The 19,373-nt window shown below is 45.1% G+C and overlaps 1 protein-coding gene across 1 annotated transcript in view; it reads right to left on the bottom strand.

Moving 5' to 3' along the window:
- LOC119168426 (protein VAC14 homolog) overlaps positions 1–19,373 on the bottom strand; it is a 61,303-nt gene that overhangs the window by 7,599 nt on the left and 34,331 nt on the right. The window contains exons 11-13 of the mRNA XM_075866753.1: positions 18,954–19,174; positions 10,934–11,108; positions 4,147–4,265 (exon numbers count right to left, since the gene is read on the bottom strand). Of these exons, the coding sequence (XP_075722868.1) occupies positions 4,147–4,265; positions 10,934–11,108; positions 18,954–19,174 (515 nt within the window). The remainder of the gene's footprint in view (positions 1–4,146; positions 4,266–10,933; positions 11,109–18,953; positions 19,175–19,373) is intronic.

Genomic DNA, 19,373 nt, shown 5'->3' with positions numbered 1-19,373 from the left:
AGCCTTATGCTCAAAATTGCGCTGCATAAGTTCAACAGCCTCTTTAGCTAATCGGTCTCGTGGCACCACTACACTGGCAATATTGTCCCCACATTCATCGCTGGAAGGTTAATCGTCATCTTGTACTTTTGCAATCAATTCCTTGACAGTTTCCTCACGACAGGTACGAACATTTTCACCAATTGAGTCGTATTCCTGCAGCGTGAAAGGGGCAGAGGGCACGACCTCACTGAATACTGCCTCAATGTCGTCATCAGCAGGGCTTTCTTCTTCATCAGGTACAGCTTCTTGCACTTTAAAGCCAGCATGATGAAAGCATCTGTATATTGTTGTTGCCTTCACTTGCTCCCAGGCATGGGCCAAAATGTGAATGGCTGCCAATAAATCTATGCTGTAGCAATTCCCACTGTCTGCACCAAGCAGCAATCGATAGAGCAATTGTCTGCGGTAATGAAATTTAATGTTCTGAGTAACCCCTTGATCCATCGGCTGGATCACTGCCGTTGCATTGGCTGGCAAGAACTCCAGAGCGATGGCTTGGAGTCAACCTGACCGTGGGCAGGGCAGTTATCCATGATGAAGACAACCTTCCTGCCTTGCCTCATAACTCTTGCATCCTCCTGCCGTAGCCAGTTTTCGAAGATGGCCATGGTCATACACGCTCTTCCGTTTGCATGGTACGCAACGGGAAGGTGTCGAATGCCTTTGAAACATTGTGGGTGCCTTGATGTTTCCATTACCAACACCTTCCATTTCTCATCTCCTGCCTTGTTTGCACCCACCAGCGCAGTGATGCGATCTTTACTGCATTTTCCTCCACTACAGGCTACGTTAAGACATCTCATGGCTCAAAGCTCATCAAAATTTCCTTAAGGCCACCCCTTTTGCCAGTCGGTACAAATGTCCCTGTTGACTGCAGCACGCTCACCTGAGATTGCTTTGAAGATTAGGCCATGGCGTGTTTTGAAGCGGCTGAGCCATCCGTCGCTTTGGATGAAGTTCTCAACGCCCATTTTCATGGCGATCTCTCAAGCTCTGTGCTCGAGAATTGGTCCGCTTATGAGCAAATTGCAACTCTGTGCACGCTTGAACCAGAGAAAAAGAACTTCTTCTGGTTGTTCATAAGGGGTCGTCCGCATCCTTTTATATGTAAAGGTCCCGTTCTTACAGCACCTTCAATCTTTTCTCTGCCTTTGCAGACCCGCGATAGCGTCGACTTCGAGATGTATTTTTTCGCAACTTCCGTCTTGGGCAGGCCACTCCTGAAAAATTTTCAGCTTTTTTTCAAGCAAGAGTGCATGGTGCGGATGCTTCCTTTCCATCGAACTAAAAATAACACTGTGATCCACCGCACTTAGCCGCACAAATAGGCCTAACACACAACTGACTCACCGACTCAGCTCCCACAGCCACAGAGTTTCCTAAAATTAATCAGAGGGGACTTTGGTGCTGCGATCGTTCAGCGACCATGGGAATGATTGGTAGTACACACATTTCTCTGGTCATCGTACTTGCGGCTTGTTCATTGCTGTGTTTAGGTTTTGTTTTGAAATGAAGATTCAAACCTTTTGAAGTTCGTGACCCAATTTGGAAAGGTAAGCCTAAAATAATGAGGTGGTGAAGTGCAACCGCTGAACATTTGCTGATTGTTGTTTTGTGAGAAAACAGCTTCAAGCCACACACACACACACAGAGCCAAAAGCAGGCCAAAAGTACGAAGATTAGACAAATGTGTGTACTACCCATCATTCCCATGCTCGCTGAAGCGCCGTGCGTTGCAGCTCCCATTGACACTAGCGCCAGAGTTCCCTCTAGTGTACATTAAGAAACTATATGCCCACAGCCACCGCAAGCGAGAATGGCTACTGGATTGGCTTGTCTCGAGGTGCTGTCATGGTTGTGAGACTACCTCTGTCCTGAGCGAGTTTATGCTGTGTTTAGAGTTTGTGCCGTTTAATCGTAGGTGACCAATAAGCACTGTTTCGATCAACCGATGAATTTTACTGCACAACACATAGAAATCCAGCCACATGCGCTCGTTTAGTTTCATTATTGAGGCATTTTGGTTTAAGCGAGTTTTGTTTATTGGAAGTCCACTGTACAGAGATTCCTTACAAGGCCTTTTGCAGCCACTTTTTCTTCTCACGGCATCCCACAAAATGGGACTGCGTCATAGAAGTAGGGTTCCATAAACAAGTAACAAACTGCACGTGCCTGTTTAGTTTAAAAATTCGAATCAGTGCCATAAGGTCTAGCATCATTGCAACATCCAGTTAGCGAGTTTCTAAAAACAAAACAAAAAAAACAAACAGATAATACGTTTGTCATATGTTCGTGAAAAGTATCAAAGTACTAATCAAACATTGAAGATTCATTAAAACACTATGCTAATGAAAGCCCAAGACATCGAAGTTTTTGCCGGAATAAAATTTTTGAACTAGTGATTTCTGGTAAAAAAACTTTTTTTTCATTCGGCTTACTAAGAATTAACACAACTAACCAGGAAGCCTCCCATTTCTGAGAACGCACACCTGTGGCGTACTTTGTTACAGTAGGTTAGAACTCTTCAGTGAAACACAATTCAAACAACTGCTGAATGCACCTTTGCAGCATCGGTGCCCATTACGACACAGAGCTTTATCACTGCTCTTTGTTCAAAAATTGAGAGCCCGTTTAACGTCATCAAAGTGCCATTTCATAAAAGGTACTAGCAATAAAAAAAAAAGATCAAATATGCTGTCTCATACAAATGATGAGAGGGCAATGCTGTGATGGTAACATGACGAGCATTTGCGTGATTACACTCAAACTTTGATATAACGAAACCGGATATAATAACACATCCCTCATAATGAAGTAAACTGAACATGGTCTTGCAGTAGGTATAGCGTTAGAAGTAAACCTCCACAACAAATTTTCGAGTATAACGAACTTATTTTCATGTAAGATGCAACTTTCTTATATTGAGGTTTAAGTGTATGACCTCCTCAGTGCGATTACTGTTTAAGCACTTAAGCACACCACTCACAAAGTGGTTTGACACTAGTAATAATGACATGACAAAAGTTTTCTTATTCAGTTGCAAAGTGTAATAAGAGCTCGTTTGTATAGCACTCATTAATTCAGAAAATTGGATAATTCAAACGTATTCTTTGTGTGAGGAACGAAGCCCCTTCTTCCTCCCTTATTTATAACACTCTGGTCCTGGAGAGTGTGTGCATTGTTTAATTATTTTTGGTGATTCAGTCCTATGTGGCCACAACTCTGCTAATTTAAACGCTCCGCGGAGAGCGCCGAGCGCGAAGTGCTGCAAATGTAGTATAGAAAGGAATTAAACAGTGTTCGCTGACAGCTGAAATGACTGGGCTTTCGGAAAGGTGTCTTCCCACCCAAAGTTGTGTTTTCGGTATGCTACAAAGCATGGATACAAAGCACGTTTCAGAATAAAACATGGAGTTCTTTCATTGTTAACATTGTGAACAACGACAAAAGCTGCACCTTTTGCACTGCTCCTATGTAAAATATTTATTGGATTTGCATATTCCTAGAGAAAATGAAGGTGCATTGATGAATACACATTCGTTCATTGTGGGTTGATGAATACATACATTATTATTTTCTCGATACTTTCGGTAAATCAGCATTCGATTATTTCAGGCAGTTTTTTTTTTTCAGTCTTGTAAAATCTGACTTAACGAGCTGTTACTGTATAACATCACTCCACATATATATAATCAGGTATGATCCTTGCGATTGGTTAGGTCCAACATCACATCACAGCATCGTCATTTCAGTGCCACAATGTGAGACAAGTTTCGTGAGATTGGCACACTTGATCAGCATGTTGCTGTATGAGAAGTACACAGACGAGTGCCGGTTAACCACACTAAAGTATGTGTAGGCTTTATGGATAGTATTGTAGTTAAACTACCGAATGCCTACACAGCATTAAACGTACACTCGAACCTTATTAAAATAAAGTTACATCACACACGAAAAAAGCTTTTTTATATCGAAAAATCTTTTATAAAGGTAATATTTCTAACACTAAAGTGATTGCGAGACTACTTTTGTTTTACTTTGTTATAACTGATATTTCGTTATATCAAGGTTTGAGTGTAGCAGTTTCCATTCTGCAAAGGATACAAGAGGTGCAGCAGGGAGCAGGTGTGCTCGTAGTTCTGGGTGAGCAGGCACAGGGATATTGTGGCGACTGGGTTGTGGCACCATGACCGGTACAGGCAGCAGAACAGCGAGCAGCTCTCCTACACACAGCATGAAAAACAGAAGCATTCTTTAGCACAAGAGGTTCAACAACACTCGGGAACACCCCAAGGCAATGAAAATATTCCTTTCGTTCAAACACACACAAAAAAAACAACACTGTACTGCATATTGGCGCTTGGTCAGCACCAATCATAATGACAGTCTGCTTCTGCTATCTGTAGAATCAATCAGCCAAGAGTAGCGGATGACAAGACGAGCACTGTACAGTCGAACCCGGGTATATCGAACTCCCCAAAAAACGTTTATTAGTTCGATATATGGCATAATTCGATATAGGCCCGGTATAGGTTTTGACACAAAGGCAGATAACAAACTAGAAGAAAAGTACTTTATTAATATGGTGGCTTACTTGCGTGCCCTACTGTGGAACAAAATAGTCCAAGATTTTTTTCCTTGTCAACGGCTTCGCTGCCTGCGACACCACGCACAACTCCATGTTGTCCGAGTCGGAGCAGCTGAGGCCGCAACCTTCCACATTCAAGCAATAGCGCCGGACCAACGCAAGTGCACTAATCACTTCGGAGGATGTAGGCAATGGGCCGTCGTGGATTTCCATATTGTTGTCGGTTTGGCTCGTGGTCGGCACGACGTCTGCAATGTAATCCTCATCCTATAATTGGCCCATGATGGGTATATCATCGTCCGCACTGACAAACTCTTCGAATCTCAATCCGTCGATAGCACACGGGAACTCTGCCAGCTCGTTCCAAACTTTGGCGGAAACACCTGCGATGTCTTCAGTGCTGTCAGAATTTGGGGTGTCATCACCAGGCATGTGGAAGCCGGCATGCCTAAAGCACTTCTGGATCGTCTCCTTGACATCTGCCCACGATCTACTCAACATAGAAATAGCTCCGAGCAAGTCGATCTTAAGCTCCCTGCCGACACGAAGGTTCTGCAGCAGCCTCTCCACCAGGCGCTCCCCATAGCTGGCTTTCATTGCGCGTATCACGCCTTGATCCAGTGGTTGCAGTACAGACATAGTGTTCGGGGGCAAAAAATGCAGCTCCATGTTGCTGAAGGTCGTACTGCAGTGGTGCGATGAACAATTGTCCACGAGCAGGCACACCTTGTGATTTTCGTCTACCAAATCATCATTCCACGACGATAGCCATCTGCTGAAAAGTTCCCCGGTCATCCACGTTTTTGAGTTTGCTCGGTAGGTAACTGGAAGCGACAGCGCATTTGGAAAACATCGCGGTGCCATGCTTTTCCCGATAACTAGAAGTCGAAGCTTTTTCGATCCGTCTAAATGAGCTGCCAACAGCACGAACACACGAGCTTTGTTTGCCTTGTTGCCGCTTGTCTTGTCGCCACGACACGCAAGTGTCTTGTTTGGCAACATTTGCCAAAATAGAGCGGTTTCATCCGCATTGAAGATATCTTGGGCTCTATATTTTGCTGCGATATCTCGCCAGTTTTCCTCGAGCCATTTTTCTATGCTGTTCAGGTCTGCCGCTCTGCTTTCACGTGTAACAGCTTTGCCAACGATGTTGTGCCGTTCTTTGAACCGCTGAAGGCAGCCTGAACCGCCTTGGAAATCATACCTGCCAAGCAGAAAAGCAAGGTCCTTGGCTTTCTGCTCGACCATAGGGCCGGACACCGGGATATTTCGCGACCGAACGTCAACAAATCACTTGTAAACGGCCGCTTCAACATCTTCGTACACAGCAGCGCGCACACGCCGGGCGCCACGGGCACCTGGCCTTTTGTCCGACTTGGCCCTAATGTCTGCCTTGTTCTTCACGATAGTACTCAAGGTGCTCCTTGGAATTTTGTACGCAGCGGCGACGTCGGACTTCATTTCACCGCGCTCAACCCAATTGATGATTTCGAGTTTCGCGGCGAACGGCAAATTTTGCCTCTTTGCGCAAGCCATGATGACAGCACGCCAATACAGGTCACTGAGCACCAACAGGCAACACCACAGACCACGCTGAATCGGCAGCAGCAGGCACACAAGCATAAAGAAAGAAAAAATAGCGCTCAATTCTACTGCCTTCGCACCATGAAGAAAGCACTTCGGCTTCAGATTGGCTGTAGGCACTGCAAGTGGGCCAGGATCATTTCTTAGAGGGAGGTGTTCGCCCATGCACAAACGGGTCTAACCAACATTTTCTAGGGTGGCGCCGGCAGTTTTTCCCACCACCGCGAGGGAGAGCCAACTTGCTAGAGCACTTTTGAGGCGCATGGAGTTTGATATATCAGTTGTCGTTGCTATTTTCTTTCGATAAAACAGTAACTTTAGCTATATATTCTCAATGTAAACTTAAAGTGTTTAGGAATTGTTCGATATACGGGATAATTTGATATAAACGGGTTCGATATAGTCCGGCTCGACTGTATAGCAAATAACACAATATTACAATATAGAGCAGAATCTCAGTGATACGAATCTCACGGGGGAGTGAAAATTTTCATGTCACCTGAAATTAAGAATCACAAAAAAAATTGACCAATGATTCTGAGACTGCCTACAGCAAATTCTGTGAAAAGCTGTTTATGTGTTTTGATCTTGCAACAAGTTGAGGCAAGCAATTTTAGAGAGACGTATACGTATGTACAGTTGATTGATTGATTGATTGATTGATATGTGGGGTTTAACATCCCAAAGCCACTGTATGATTATGAGAGACGCCGTAATGGAGGGCTCCGGAAATTTCGGCCACCTGGGGTTCTTTAACGTGCACCTAAATCTGAGCACACGGGCTTACAACATTTCAGAAATGCATCCGAAAAATGCAACCATCGGAAATGCAGCCACCGCAGCTGGGATTCGATCCCACCACCTGCGGGTCAGCAGCCAAGTATCTTATAGCCACTAGATCACCACGACGGGCATCGTGCATTTATGATCACACACTACATTTCTGGACATCATCTCATACCAGCTCATCCGGGGCCGTATGTACAGTTGCATACGATGCGTTGAGTAACGTGACTGGTGTAGACCATTTTGTGTAGTCCCTTTCACATGAACTGCCATAAACAAGAGCGTGGCATCACCCTCTCGCTACCCAAGAGACCATAGAAGGCAAGCGTTCCACAACAGCTGCCGCAGACAGGCCTCCGTTCATGCAGAGCTTTGTTGCCACATGTGGCACTGGTGGATGGCCTTGCTACATGCTCCATGATTATTTCTGACGATTCCTTTCAGCCCCCTGCAGTCATTTTTCCTTGCTGCGATCACCAATACAAAGCCAAACGAGCTGTCACAGTTATCGTTTTGCTAATTCATTCATGCCACACACTCTCATTGAATGGAACTATTTATCATCTCACGTAGCTACTGGGAAAAAAAAGACATAACGAAATTTCAAGATATTCTACGCACTGAGCGTATTACCTAAATGTGGTGTCCTGCGATTTTTTAAAAATAGCATATTCCTTTTGTTAGTCTCAGTGTACTTCCTTGCATGTTTCGTACTTACTCGGGTAATGAACCCACCTTTTTTACAGAAAAGTTAACACTAATTTGGGGGGAGGGTTAATTACGCGGGAGAAAGAAATAAGTCACGGGAATTATAACACCTAAAATTTCGCTTGGCGGTATTGCTTGTTTTGGCCCGTGAAATGCGCAACAAATCTTTTTTTATAGGCCGAAACTCTTTTTGTTTCCTTCTGTAATGAAAACGCACGGATCGACGCCGAAGTGTTGTCCAGCCGCTCGGTTTCAACACTCCAGCGCATGCTGTTAGTAACCAGCCGTGTAGCTAGCGCACCGGCCGAACGCACCCTGCACGGCAGGTGTCCCAACTAAGTTCACGACAACAAACCAAACAACATAAACGCAGCGTCAGATGGCAGAGCACAAATGTTGCGGTAGACATTGCAGGTGCACAATATGCCATTGACGCAATGAGTGCGGTTGCGCATTGCATAAGTCCGAGAAGGCAAACACACGGCACGTTACTGCGCCGTGCGTGCGACGTTTTGGAGACCACGCTTTTTGTTTTTGTGCTGCTGTGCTTTCCTGATGCTAACAGCAAAGAAATTTCTCCTGCATTCACCAGATGGCGCTTTGCCATAAAAGGCAGATTATAAAGGAAAGACTGCAGGCATGGATAGAGGATGAGGAGGTGCAGGAGGAATTACAGAATAGGTTTCGGAAACACAGCAGGTTGGAAGACAATCTGTTCTCACTGACACAGTGCATCGAAATAGCAGAAAAGGAACACAGGCACTTGTGGCTAGCATTTCTGAATATCAAGGGGGCGTACGATAGCGTGGTTCAAGAGGAATTGTGGGGAATACTGGACACACTAAGCGTGGAAGATGTAGTCACTAATCTTTTAAATAATATCTATAAAGGTAACAAGGTAATTATAAAGTGGGAAAAACAGGTATCCAAGCCTGCAGAGGTAAAACGGGGGCTTAGGCAGGGGTGTCCCCTGTCACCCTTATTATTTATGATGTACCTACAAGGATTAGAGGCTAAATTAGAGGGAAGTGCCCTGGGCTTCAACCTCTCTTTCGTCAAACAAGGAAAACTCATTGAGCAGGCACTACCAGCATTGATGTACGCAGATTATATAGTGCTAATGGCCGACAACAAGGAAGATTTGCAGAGATTGGTGGACATCTGCGGTAATGAGGGAGATAGGTTAGATTTCAGATTCAGTAGGGAAAAATCAGCAGTCATGATTTTCAATGACAATGAAGGTAGTGAGCTTAGAATACAGGAGGTCACGCTAGAGATAAAAGGTAAATACAAACATCTGGGCATATGGATAAGCAATGGCGCCGAGTACGTAAGCGAACACGAAACATACGTGACAACTAAAGGTAACAAGAATGCAGCGGTAATGAAAAACAGGGCACTGTGGAATTACAATAGGTATGATGTTGTGAGAGGAATATGGAAAGGGGTCATGGTTCCAGGTCTGACGTTCGGCAATGCGGTCTTGTGCATGAGATCAGAAGTTCAAACAAGATTAAAAATTAAGCATAGAGGAATAGGTAGGCTTGCCTTAGGAGCTCACGGGCATACTACAAATCAGGGAGTACAAGGTGATATGGGATGGACATCATTTGAGGGCAGGGAAGCTAGCAACAAGATCAAATTTGAGAAGCGGTTGAGAGAAATGGGGAAGGAGCGTTGGGCTAGGAAGGTATTCAGCTACTTGTACATGAAGAATGTCGATATAAAATGGAGGAAGCGAACCAGAAAATTGACTGGTAAGTACTTGGAAAAGAGCAGGGGGCCAAACCAAAAAGAATTATCGGTTAAGAAGAAGGGGAAGGAAGCTGAGACCGATATGTTAAGAATTGGCATGATTAAGAAGTCCGCACTAGAGATCTATGAAACTTTTAAGCAGGAAATGGCCAAAGAAAGAATCTATGATAATACTCGGGGTAGTTCTCTATTGTTTGAGGCCAGGACAGGAGTACTGCGAACCAAGACATATCAGGCCAAATACGAAGGGGTAGACACGGTATGCGTGTGGAGAGGAAGAAGAAACTGCCGAACGCTTGATAATGTTCCGTAATGGGCTTCACTCTATTGTTCAGGATGACGGCGCAGAGTTTTTCAAAGCACTGGGGTTTAGGGACAGGGAGGGCAAAACAGACTTTAAGCGGGTAGAATTAACTAGAAGGAGGTTATCTGATTGGTGGCTAAAGTCAAGGCACGAGTGAAAATTAAACCCTTCACTGCAAAGTACGAATCCTCAACCTCACTATTTAATAGAAAAAAAATATAGTTTTTGCTTCCTTAAGCATTATGGCTTGGTGGCGCTAGCCACCGCCCGATCTAAAGGGTACAGCCATATCCATCCATCCATCCATCCACGACTTTCAAATTTTTTACTTACGTCGTCCACGTTCGCGCTGCTCGCGACTGTTTGGCATGATTGCAAAACTAAGTTTTCACTTTTATTGCGCTGTTATTTTATGATATATTGGTTTGATTTAACTTTGTTTCAATCGTAAAAGGCACTGGCTATCATGCCGAAATAAAATGAACAGATAGATAAAGTATGTTTTTTTTTCCTTTTTCAAAGAACAAGGTCGGGGGTGGGTTCTTTATGCGAGTGGGCTCATTGCGTGAGTAAATACGGTATTTCGTGTACCCTGTTTGAGAAGGCGTTCTGTAACTGCCTTCTATGCTTGCACTTCTAGCTTTTTATTACTACTTGTGTAGTAGTTACTTCAGTTCCTGATTTCAACCCCTGAACAACTGACAACTTTCCTGTTGAGAGCCAACAGTTTGATACATGTTCAGTACGTATGAATCCAAAGGAGACAAAATTTTTTTTACTGTAACAACTTGTATGCCCGATTGCTCGAACTAACCACGCTATTTTGCGATGAATCTGGTCTCATAAAGACAAGGTGGCTCACATATCGATGTGTTTCGGATCAAAGTTACTCCTGTACAACTTGATCTGAAGTGGTAAATATAAACATGGGCATTACTTAACCCTAAATTGTCCTACACTTGAACCTCATTATAACGAAGTTACATCTTACATTAAAATAAGTTCGTAATATCCAAAACTACGTTGTGATAATATATTACTATCACTATCTTGCAAAACCATTCTTTATTTACTTCATTATAACCAATATTTCACTATATCCGGGTTCGTTATATCGTGGTGTGAGTGTATTTCAATCCATAAGTACCATACGCAGAGCTGCCCACCTTGGTGTTGAGGTCCTTGAGCTGGTTGCGCAGCTCAAACAGTTCGGTGGAAGTGAGCAGAATAGTGTTGAGGGTTTGCACCATGTGTGCCGCAAAGCGCAGGTCCTCTCTGCCCAGCAGGATCTCGGACAGGGACTGGTAGATGTCCTCCGCGCTCAGCAGCACGCACAGCTGCCTGGGCCATTGCAGGACAAGCAGACAATTTTTTTTTCTTAGAATAAGAAGAAGGCATTTTATTTTACACTGAAAATGTTTTCGAAATTGTTGAGAAAAAAACTGGGAAAATGCTTTCACTAGCAGATGTCTGTTCACAGGAAACAAAGGCCTTGAAAGCTTTTTTAGTTTAGTTTTTCATTCGAGAAGAAACTTGTCGAGTTTATGTATAAACTTGCACACAGACTTAAAATTATACAATAATTTGCCTAGTACAGTCGAACACGGTTATATCGAACTCACAAATGTTCAATTTTCAGGTATATTGAACACCCTAAATATCTCCTTGAATTTCCTTTGTAAAAGTATAGAAAATCGCACGCTTATATCGAACAGTGTTTTTACCTGCCTTCGGCACTTGCAGCAGCGCCCAGCGACCTCAGCCCGGCACCATGCCTTCGTCGAAACTCGAAACGCTTGAAAAAAAGATAAGGGCGAGAGAGCTCGGACTGCACAATCTCTTACTTGCGGAACACTTTTTTTTTTCGTTTCTCTTTCTCTCTCTCATGCTTTCTCAGTGTACCCGTCTGCAGAAACAAAGGAGTCGACGTTTTTCTCCTTTCTCCCTTTCTTTCACTTTTTTACTGCTGTTTTTCGAGTTTTTATCAGCGAACTACAGCTCGCGCCTTTTGCTGTTGCTCTCGCAGGTGGCCATCGCCTCGCTACCGCTGTGTTGCTTCCGTACGTGTGTTACCTACGTACCACCGCTTGTGCAGCATTTTTCTGACGCGTGCGTGGTGTGCAAAGCCGCTGCCGACTCCTTGAATTGTCGACATCTCGTGTTCAAGAAGTGCAAGACCCTTGACTTTGCGACGAAGTTGAAGGCTATTCAGCGTGTTGAGGCGGGCGATAAATATTCATCCGTCGTGGACTACTTCGGGATACTATGAAGCATTCTGAGTACCTTGTTGAAAAACAAAGCAGATATCTAGGTAGATGCGGGGGAGCAGCAAACGTCGGGAGCTTGTCATGTGCGCGCTTTTGCCCATGGGAATGTAGAAAAGGCACTCTATGCCTGGTTTTTAGAAGTGAGCGCAAAGAACATTCTGATGGATGGCCCAATGCTGATCGCCAAGGCCAAATGGTTTGCCACTGCACTCAGTGAAACAACTCCACCGACAACACCGGGTGGCTTCACCAATTTAAGCAGGGCTACAACATCGTTGGCAAAACCAATTCTGACAAAAGCGAAGCTATCAGCAGCCAGGACATGCAGCAGTGAATGATGAAGGAGTGGCCAGATATCTTCACGAAGTTTCCTCCCGCGGATATCTTCAATGCCTGGCGAGACGTGAAGACGAACATAGTGGTCAACTGCTTCCGCGAGGCAGGCTTCGCGATGGCGGAACTTGCAGGAACCGGTGAAGACAACGACGACAAGCGCATAGTTGACGTGTTTCGCGAATTCTCGTCCCGCTTCTCGGCAGCATTTCCATGCGGACGACTTCGTGGAAGCGGAGTGTAATGTCCAGGCCGACAGCTCATGTGACGAGGAAGATCGTCCGGACGAGGCCCTGCGACACACACATACTCCGCCGCTTAATTGTGACGGCAGCGTTCGGCATCATTCGGTGTTGCAACAGCCGCATGGAGGAAACTGGGCTGTCGCACCTGGACAGCTTTGATAAGATCGAGACTAGCATCTTCAACATTTCGAAAACGACGAAATAAGCCAAGATTAGCATTTTTATTTTCATGCAAATAAATTATTCTGTTGCGGCGTGTGTGTGGAATTAGTGGTCATTCTTGAATGCACCTATTGTAGGTGATGATCCACTACAAGTAAGCTCTCGGAGTCCCTATTTTTTTTACATCGAATTTTTCATGACTCTTGACGCCCTCCGAGTTCGATATATCCGTGTTCAACTGTACACCATTCAGTTTCTTAAATATGGAACATCTTATATGCTATTAGAAGCAAGAGTTTGCTTAAACTGAGAGCTAATGCGGAGTAATAAGCATGTCAGAATGACGAGGAATGATTACTGAATGAAAATAAACAATGACGGATGTTGTAAACCTATCTAGACGAAAGTTATAATAAGCTGAACATTTACAGGTGCGTAGGTCAAGCTGTGATTTCAGACACAAATGTGTCTAGAAACTTCGTCATTCCTTCCTTGCAAGACGCACCAGCCTTCTACCCCCACTCTACCTGCATGACAGCCCCGTCGTGGTAGCCTAGCAGTTATCGCGTTTGACTGCTCACCCAAAGTTCATCGGATCGAATCCCGGCTCCTGCAGCTCATTTTCAATGGAAGGGAAAATGTTCTGGCCCGTGCACTTAGATTTAGGTGCACATTAAGAAACCCCAGCTGGCCGAAATTTTCAGAGCCCTCCACCACGGCGTCTGTTACAACCACATCATGGTTTTGGGACATTAAAGCAGATATTAGTGTTATTGTTTTTACCTACATGACGGGCCGACATGTGTGCCTATGAGGAACTTAGGAAAAAAAGCATGTGAAAGCAAGAAGTAGCTTCCACTCACTCCACGTGGCGCACTGCTAACCATGCTACTTGCTTTCCCAAATTGATATCAAAAGGTACCCTTCTGCGAGCAGAGGCCCACTTCTTGTGCTGTTTTGAACTGTTCGATGTTCAATGCATGAAGTGCTCCAGCTATTTTTTGGTCATGGAGCTGTAAGTATTCTTGTGCACTGATGTTAAAGCATGGCACTACTCGAAAATGATTTGATATGAAGGATAGTTCAGTTTATTCTAGTTGAATGCACTAATCAAGTTTGACTGCACAAGCCTTTACTATAACTCTGATAGCCGAGGCTCATATTCACACTCAACATGTCCAGACATTTAGCACTCCATAGGCAAGATAAATATTTTTCACTTATTGCCATTCTAAAAATTAACATAAATGACATTTACTGTTATTTTCTATTCTCGAGGCCAGTGTAAAACTTATGCGACTTGCACTTGTAATGTTTGAATTACAGTTAAACCTGGATATAATGAAATTCATAAATTCCTGAAAAAAATTCACTATAAAGAGGATTTCGTAATATGCAGGTTCGGTATGAAAATTTGGAAATTAAATGTGCAAATAAACAAAAAGGAAACTGACGGCAGAGCTAACCTAAAACATTCATTTTACAGCAAAAAAGTGCGTTATTATTGCGACAGCAATTATATGGACACTCTCAGCGGGTATTTACTGTCACCACCATGTTCCGAAACAAGTGCAAATTGATCACATGCCCCCGCTCATCCTAACTTTCAGGAGTGGGTAAAAGCGTGCGAGCGCTGCAGAAGCAGAGATCAGATCAGTCGGCCCATCCCTATCATCTGGAAAGTGCATAAGATAACATCGCCTGTGTCTAATGTTCGAACAGAAAGTAAACCACCCATCTAGACAGCATGAAACAACGCGGGAAGGGGAATCGCTCGAGTAGTAATATTGAACTTGTATGTTAGGGGCGCTCGTGCTACCTTGGCGAGTATCAGTGCGTTCTCAACGCGAAAGGACTGTGTGAAAAGAGCACTTCTCCCTGGAGCGGCCGCATTTGCTCCCACCAGCGTTTTGTAGGAGTTCTGCGATATTGGATTAAAAAGAGTTGGCTACCAGCCTTATTTCTTATAACATTACAATTTTTCGCTATCACGTTCATTGCATTCCATTCAAAAGCCCGTCGTGTTTTTGCCAGAACTAATCGGCTAATCGCAAAAGCTACCAGTCTGCGAACTCGCGGCACAAGACGGAAGCGCGTGACGAGTCGACCTCCGAATATCCATCGTCCCCGTGGTCTCGAAAAGTTTCCATCAGCGCCCAATCTGACATACCCTCAGGGTTGACGACACGGTTGTCCGAAGTTAACAAAAGTCACAGTTTCGCCGCAACAGCGAAGCAATGCAATAGCAACAACTTGGAATTAACGCCGAGAACAGCAAGCAGGTTGAAACGGGTAGCGCGCTGCTTATGCACAAATGACACACGAAAACAACATACACAAGACGAGAGCGAACTAACAACGTTCCCCGCTCGACACTTAAAGGGGCCCTGAAACACTTTTTCAAGTAACCATGAAATGAACCACGATTGAAATTGGACCTCTCTAATGATTCTGACAAGCTTATTGCCTTACAAGTTCAATGCTGAAAAATTTTAAGAATCCGTCCAGTGTCAGTGAAGTTACAAAAGTTTGTCGCATGCTGAAAATGCATTCTCTCTTCTCTCGTCCCGACGAAGTGCTGGAAGCTAAGCAGGGAGGGATGGCAGGACCACAGAAAAACGTCATGCGCGCTTCGTGACCTGGAGCACTTTTTTTCTTTTTTTCCTTCGAATGCGTGGCTTTTTTAGTGTGATCGCCCGCGCAGGCGTGGACAAGTAGTGGCCTCCCGCAGCGATCTCTGTAACCAGCGAGCGCGCTATGTTCAAATCAGCCAATGGCTGAAAGATGGGCTTGCTACGTGTCATTTTCAGACATATTCCGTGATTTGCCAAGAGAAGAGAAGCAATTTTCAGCTGACTTTGATAATATTGTGTATTCCAGGATGCGTGCTGTGCTATAATATTTGACTCGCGTGTTGCCGGGAGCCTCTACTACCGACCGGCAGCGTTTTCTGACCGTGCCAGAACAGTGTTGCAGGGCCGCTTTAAGGGGGGAAGCTACCTTCGAAGGGCAACTTTTTTGTTTGTTGAGATATCTTAATGAAATTTTCAGGGTACACTAATAGCAAAGCCATTTGAATAACCACAAAGTTTCATGCAGTTATGTTCACTGGTTCCCAAGTTACAACCATTTATCAGGGTAGTCCACATGGGTCCCTTAGTCAGGGTCTGGAGAACTTGAAAAATGTGCTAGCACTGTGAAATTCACTACGATGATTTCTGGATAGGTGCTTTAGGGCAAGACAGAGCCCTTTTTTAAAATTTCCTTGCCAAAAAATGTTAGCAGAGCACTGAATTTAGTGTTCACAATTTGGCTCTCATCAATGAAGTTTTAGTTAATTATTACAAATTACAGACACAATAAATTGAAAAAGCGGGCTTGTCTTGCCCTGGGCAATTTATTAAGGTGCATAATAAAAAAAACCTGATAGAAATCAGACCAGCAGTTCCAGAGAGATCACCTGACTAAGCAGCCTCACTGGCCAAAAAAGTCATTCTGAGAAAATTGACTTCGAAAGTTTCAAACATTTATTATGGTCTAAAATGACCCTGCAGAGTAGCTAGATGTGTCCTTAGGCTCTCTTTTTCTTTGCCGCTTTTCCTGCTTCTCATTCATCCGTTTCTGAGCCCTTGATTCGTTCTGACGAGCAGAGCTCCACGAACTTGAAACTATTCCACAATGTGGACATACCAGCTCAAGCTTCGTGGCAAGTCCAAGCTGGGTGCCTCCTTGAACTTTCATCCCGGTCGCGAGGCAGCGCGGGCACGGGGTCTTGGACAGCATGTCGCTAAGGGCATCCCCTTGCACGAGGAAATATCTCTCGCCTTCGGTCGTAGCGGTGGCAGCTTCGGGTTCAGGCATCATCGCTTGAAACTTCCTCTCGGTTGCTGGCATAGCGCCAAGCTTTCGTTGCACAGCAGCACGTTCTCTCTCCGCCGTCGCCAACTCCTCGCACGTCCGAAAACGTGTTTGGAAGTGCACAGTCGATGACGCGGTCTCACTGTTCGGGGCCGGAATCAATGCGGTTGGCGAGCGCGACACACCAGGCGCACTTGAGCACGAAACACCAGCCTCACTCGTCAGGACGGATCCTTGTGCCGATGGTGTAGAAGTCTCGTCGCTAGAAGCGTCGACGCAATCGTCTTGAAAAGATGAAGCGGAAGCATCGGTGCAACTGTCGCCGCGCGTGGGCGTGCAGGTGAGCTTCGCCATGCGTACGAGCTTCAGCTGACGCTTTCTTGAACCGAATGCGTGCCGAGTCTTGAACTTCGAAATGCCCATCGTGACCGTCAGCGCAACAATCCGCGTCCCGTAAACACGGCGGAAGATCGTCTCGTGAGGACGGTAGTGATCGTCTCGTAAAGACGGTAGAAGATCGTCTCGTGAAGACGGTAAAAGATCGTCTCGTGAAGACGGTAGAAGATCGTCTCGTGAAGACGGTGAAAGATAGAGGAGCACGTGTGACGACCGATCGGAATGATGGCAAATGGGGCACACAAAGAACGCCGGCATTGCAAGCGCCAGTGCAGACGACGAGCCGGCTCATGCCGGAGAAGCAGCTACGTCATCGCGCGCAGCAGCCAATAGGAGCCGCGCGTTCCCCCATTCCCTCGAGAGGCGCGCGCTTTGTCCAATCGCGGCTTCGCATCCAGGCAGCGGGACATTCGAAAGCTTCCGCGAGCCCCCCAATCGTGAGCGACTCCCGCCTCGGAGTGCCACCGCCACTGCCGCGGGTGGCGAAAAAAAAAAGCGCAAGAATTCACGAGCAAAACAACATCAAGATGGCGGCGATCGGCCGAGCGGTTGGGAAATGGCGAGCGTGCGAAGTTGGGGTATTTTCGGCGCTCACTCGCCGCTTGCCGGCTGCCGCGGCATGTTATAAAATTTATTTGACGTACTTTCGCGATGAATTAGACATTGATATTTACAGTAGAGGCAGTTTATGAGTCATACTGCCCGAGTATGTGGTTTTCAAAAAATCGACTTTTTCGCGATTTTTCGGTTTTCAAAGGGCGCGTCCCCCCTTAATGCACTGTTTAAACAAAACCGAGGTATGACACATAATAACAGGTACAGATATGAGTGCGAACTAACAATGTGCCCTAGTTGCTACTTTGCTTTGTTTGAAAAGCACACTCTTTTCACCAACGGCGCCTGTCCTCCGAGCGAAGTGATCTTCGTGTGCCCGGCGGCTTTTTTTTTTTCTCAATACTGATGTTTTCCAGCCAAAACACATAGCGAATTTCATCACACTGCCCTTTATTAAATACTTCATTTTACGAGAAAAAATGGGCGAATGGTCGCATCATGACGTTCATCATGACGGTCGCATCTAGAGGAGCAAGCGACATGCTGCCCGCGTGTCACTATTGTATTGCAGTGAAGATGACTTGTTTTTCGCAAATGCGAATATCAGTTGGTGATGTTTTTTTTTTTTTTTTTGTGACAGCAGTTGGGCCCGGAACTGGCCCTTGTTTGCGGCAAAACCGTAACCAGATATTGCTGGAAAACATGACCCTTAAAGCCACAAACTAGCCAGCACAGCAATTGACCAGCCGTAATTAATTTGAATAATTTAAAGTTCCTTGCATTCCACATTTTGTATGTTCCGTTAATTCGAAAACCCGCTCAATTCGAAGATTTCTTATGGTCCCAGTGACATTTAAATAACCTGGTTTTACTATACATGTGCTTCTAGGGTGCAACAGCAGGGAATAAAAAAATTTTGTTATATCGAGGAATTCATTATATTGAAGTTCGTTATAAGCAGGTTTAACTGTATAGTGTATGGCAAAGGTGGATTTCAGAATAGAAGCAGCGATAGTTTCGGCTCAAAGAGATGCATTGGTGCTGATAAGATACCTTGAATCAGGGTCAACTCAATGCTTACCCCACTATCAAAATAAAGCAGATATTAAAATTTCTGGAGCCCAATCAATGAGAACATATTGTATGACAATGTACATGACACTTTTCTCAGGTGAATACATATCCATTGTGTTGCATCGCTTCGACCAAACAGCTTAAAGAACACCTGGGTGTCTCGCACCCATGCATTCAATTACACCTGCGCGCGCGCGCGCGCACGCACGCACGCACGCACACACACACACACGCACGCACACGCGCACACACACACACACACACACACACACACACACACACACACACACACACACCTGATTATGAAGGAGCCTCTGTCCTCAAGCAGCTGCAGATCAGATTGGAACAGGTCCAGCAGTGACAGCATAAACTTTCCGAAGTAACAATTGGGTGCTGCGGCTGCATCCCCGGCAGGCACACTGCCATCGCTGTTTATGGCCCGCTTTATGGCACCGCTGCCTCCGGGTGCGCTTGACGACGAGATTTCAGCCAGCACCTCGAGGTCTAACAGGACCACCTGCACAGAATCCAAAAAAGGCAATGCTGCGCGACACTCACTAAAATACTCACAGGGTTCCTTATTCATTCCCCTATGAAAACTCAAAGGTAAAAGCTAATATCTTCATTTTCTTCTCAGTCAGTGTATATTGATTTTCCCCCGGCCACCTCCGAAAGCTTTCTGTACGTAACGTCGTTTTGCAGTGCCTCCGTGATCA

Source organism: Rhipicephalus microplus, chromosome 6, assembly GCF_043290135.1.
Source record: "Rhipicephalus microplus isolate Deutch F79 chromosome 6, USDA_Rmic, whole genome shotgun sequence".
Classification (NCBI taxonomy): domain Eukaryota; kingdom Metazoa; phylum Arthropoda; class Arachnida; order Ixodida; family Ixodidae; genus Rhipicephalus; species Rhipicephalus microplus.
The sequence above is the reverse complement of the archived record's forward strand: the minus strand, read 5'-3'. Positions and strand labels throughout refer to the sequence as shown.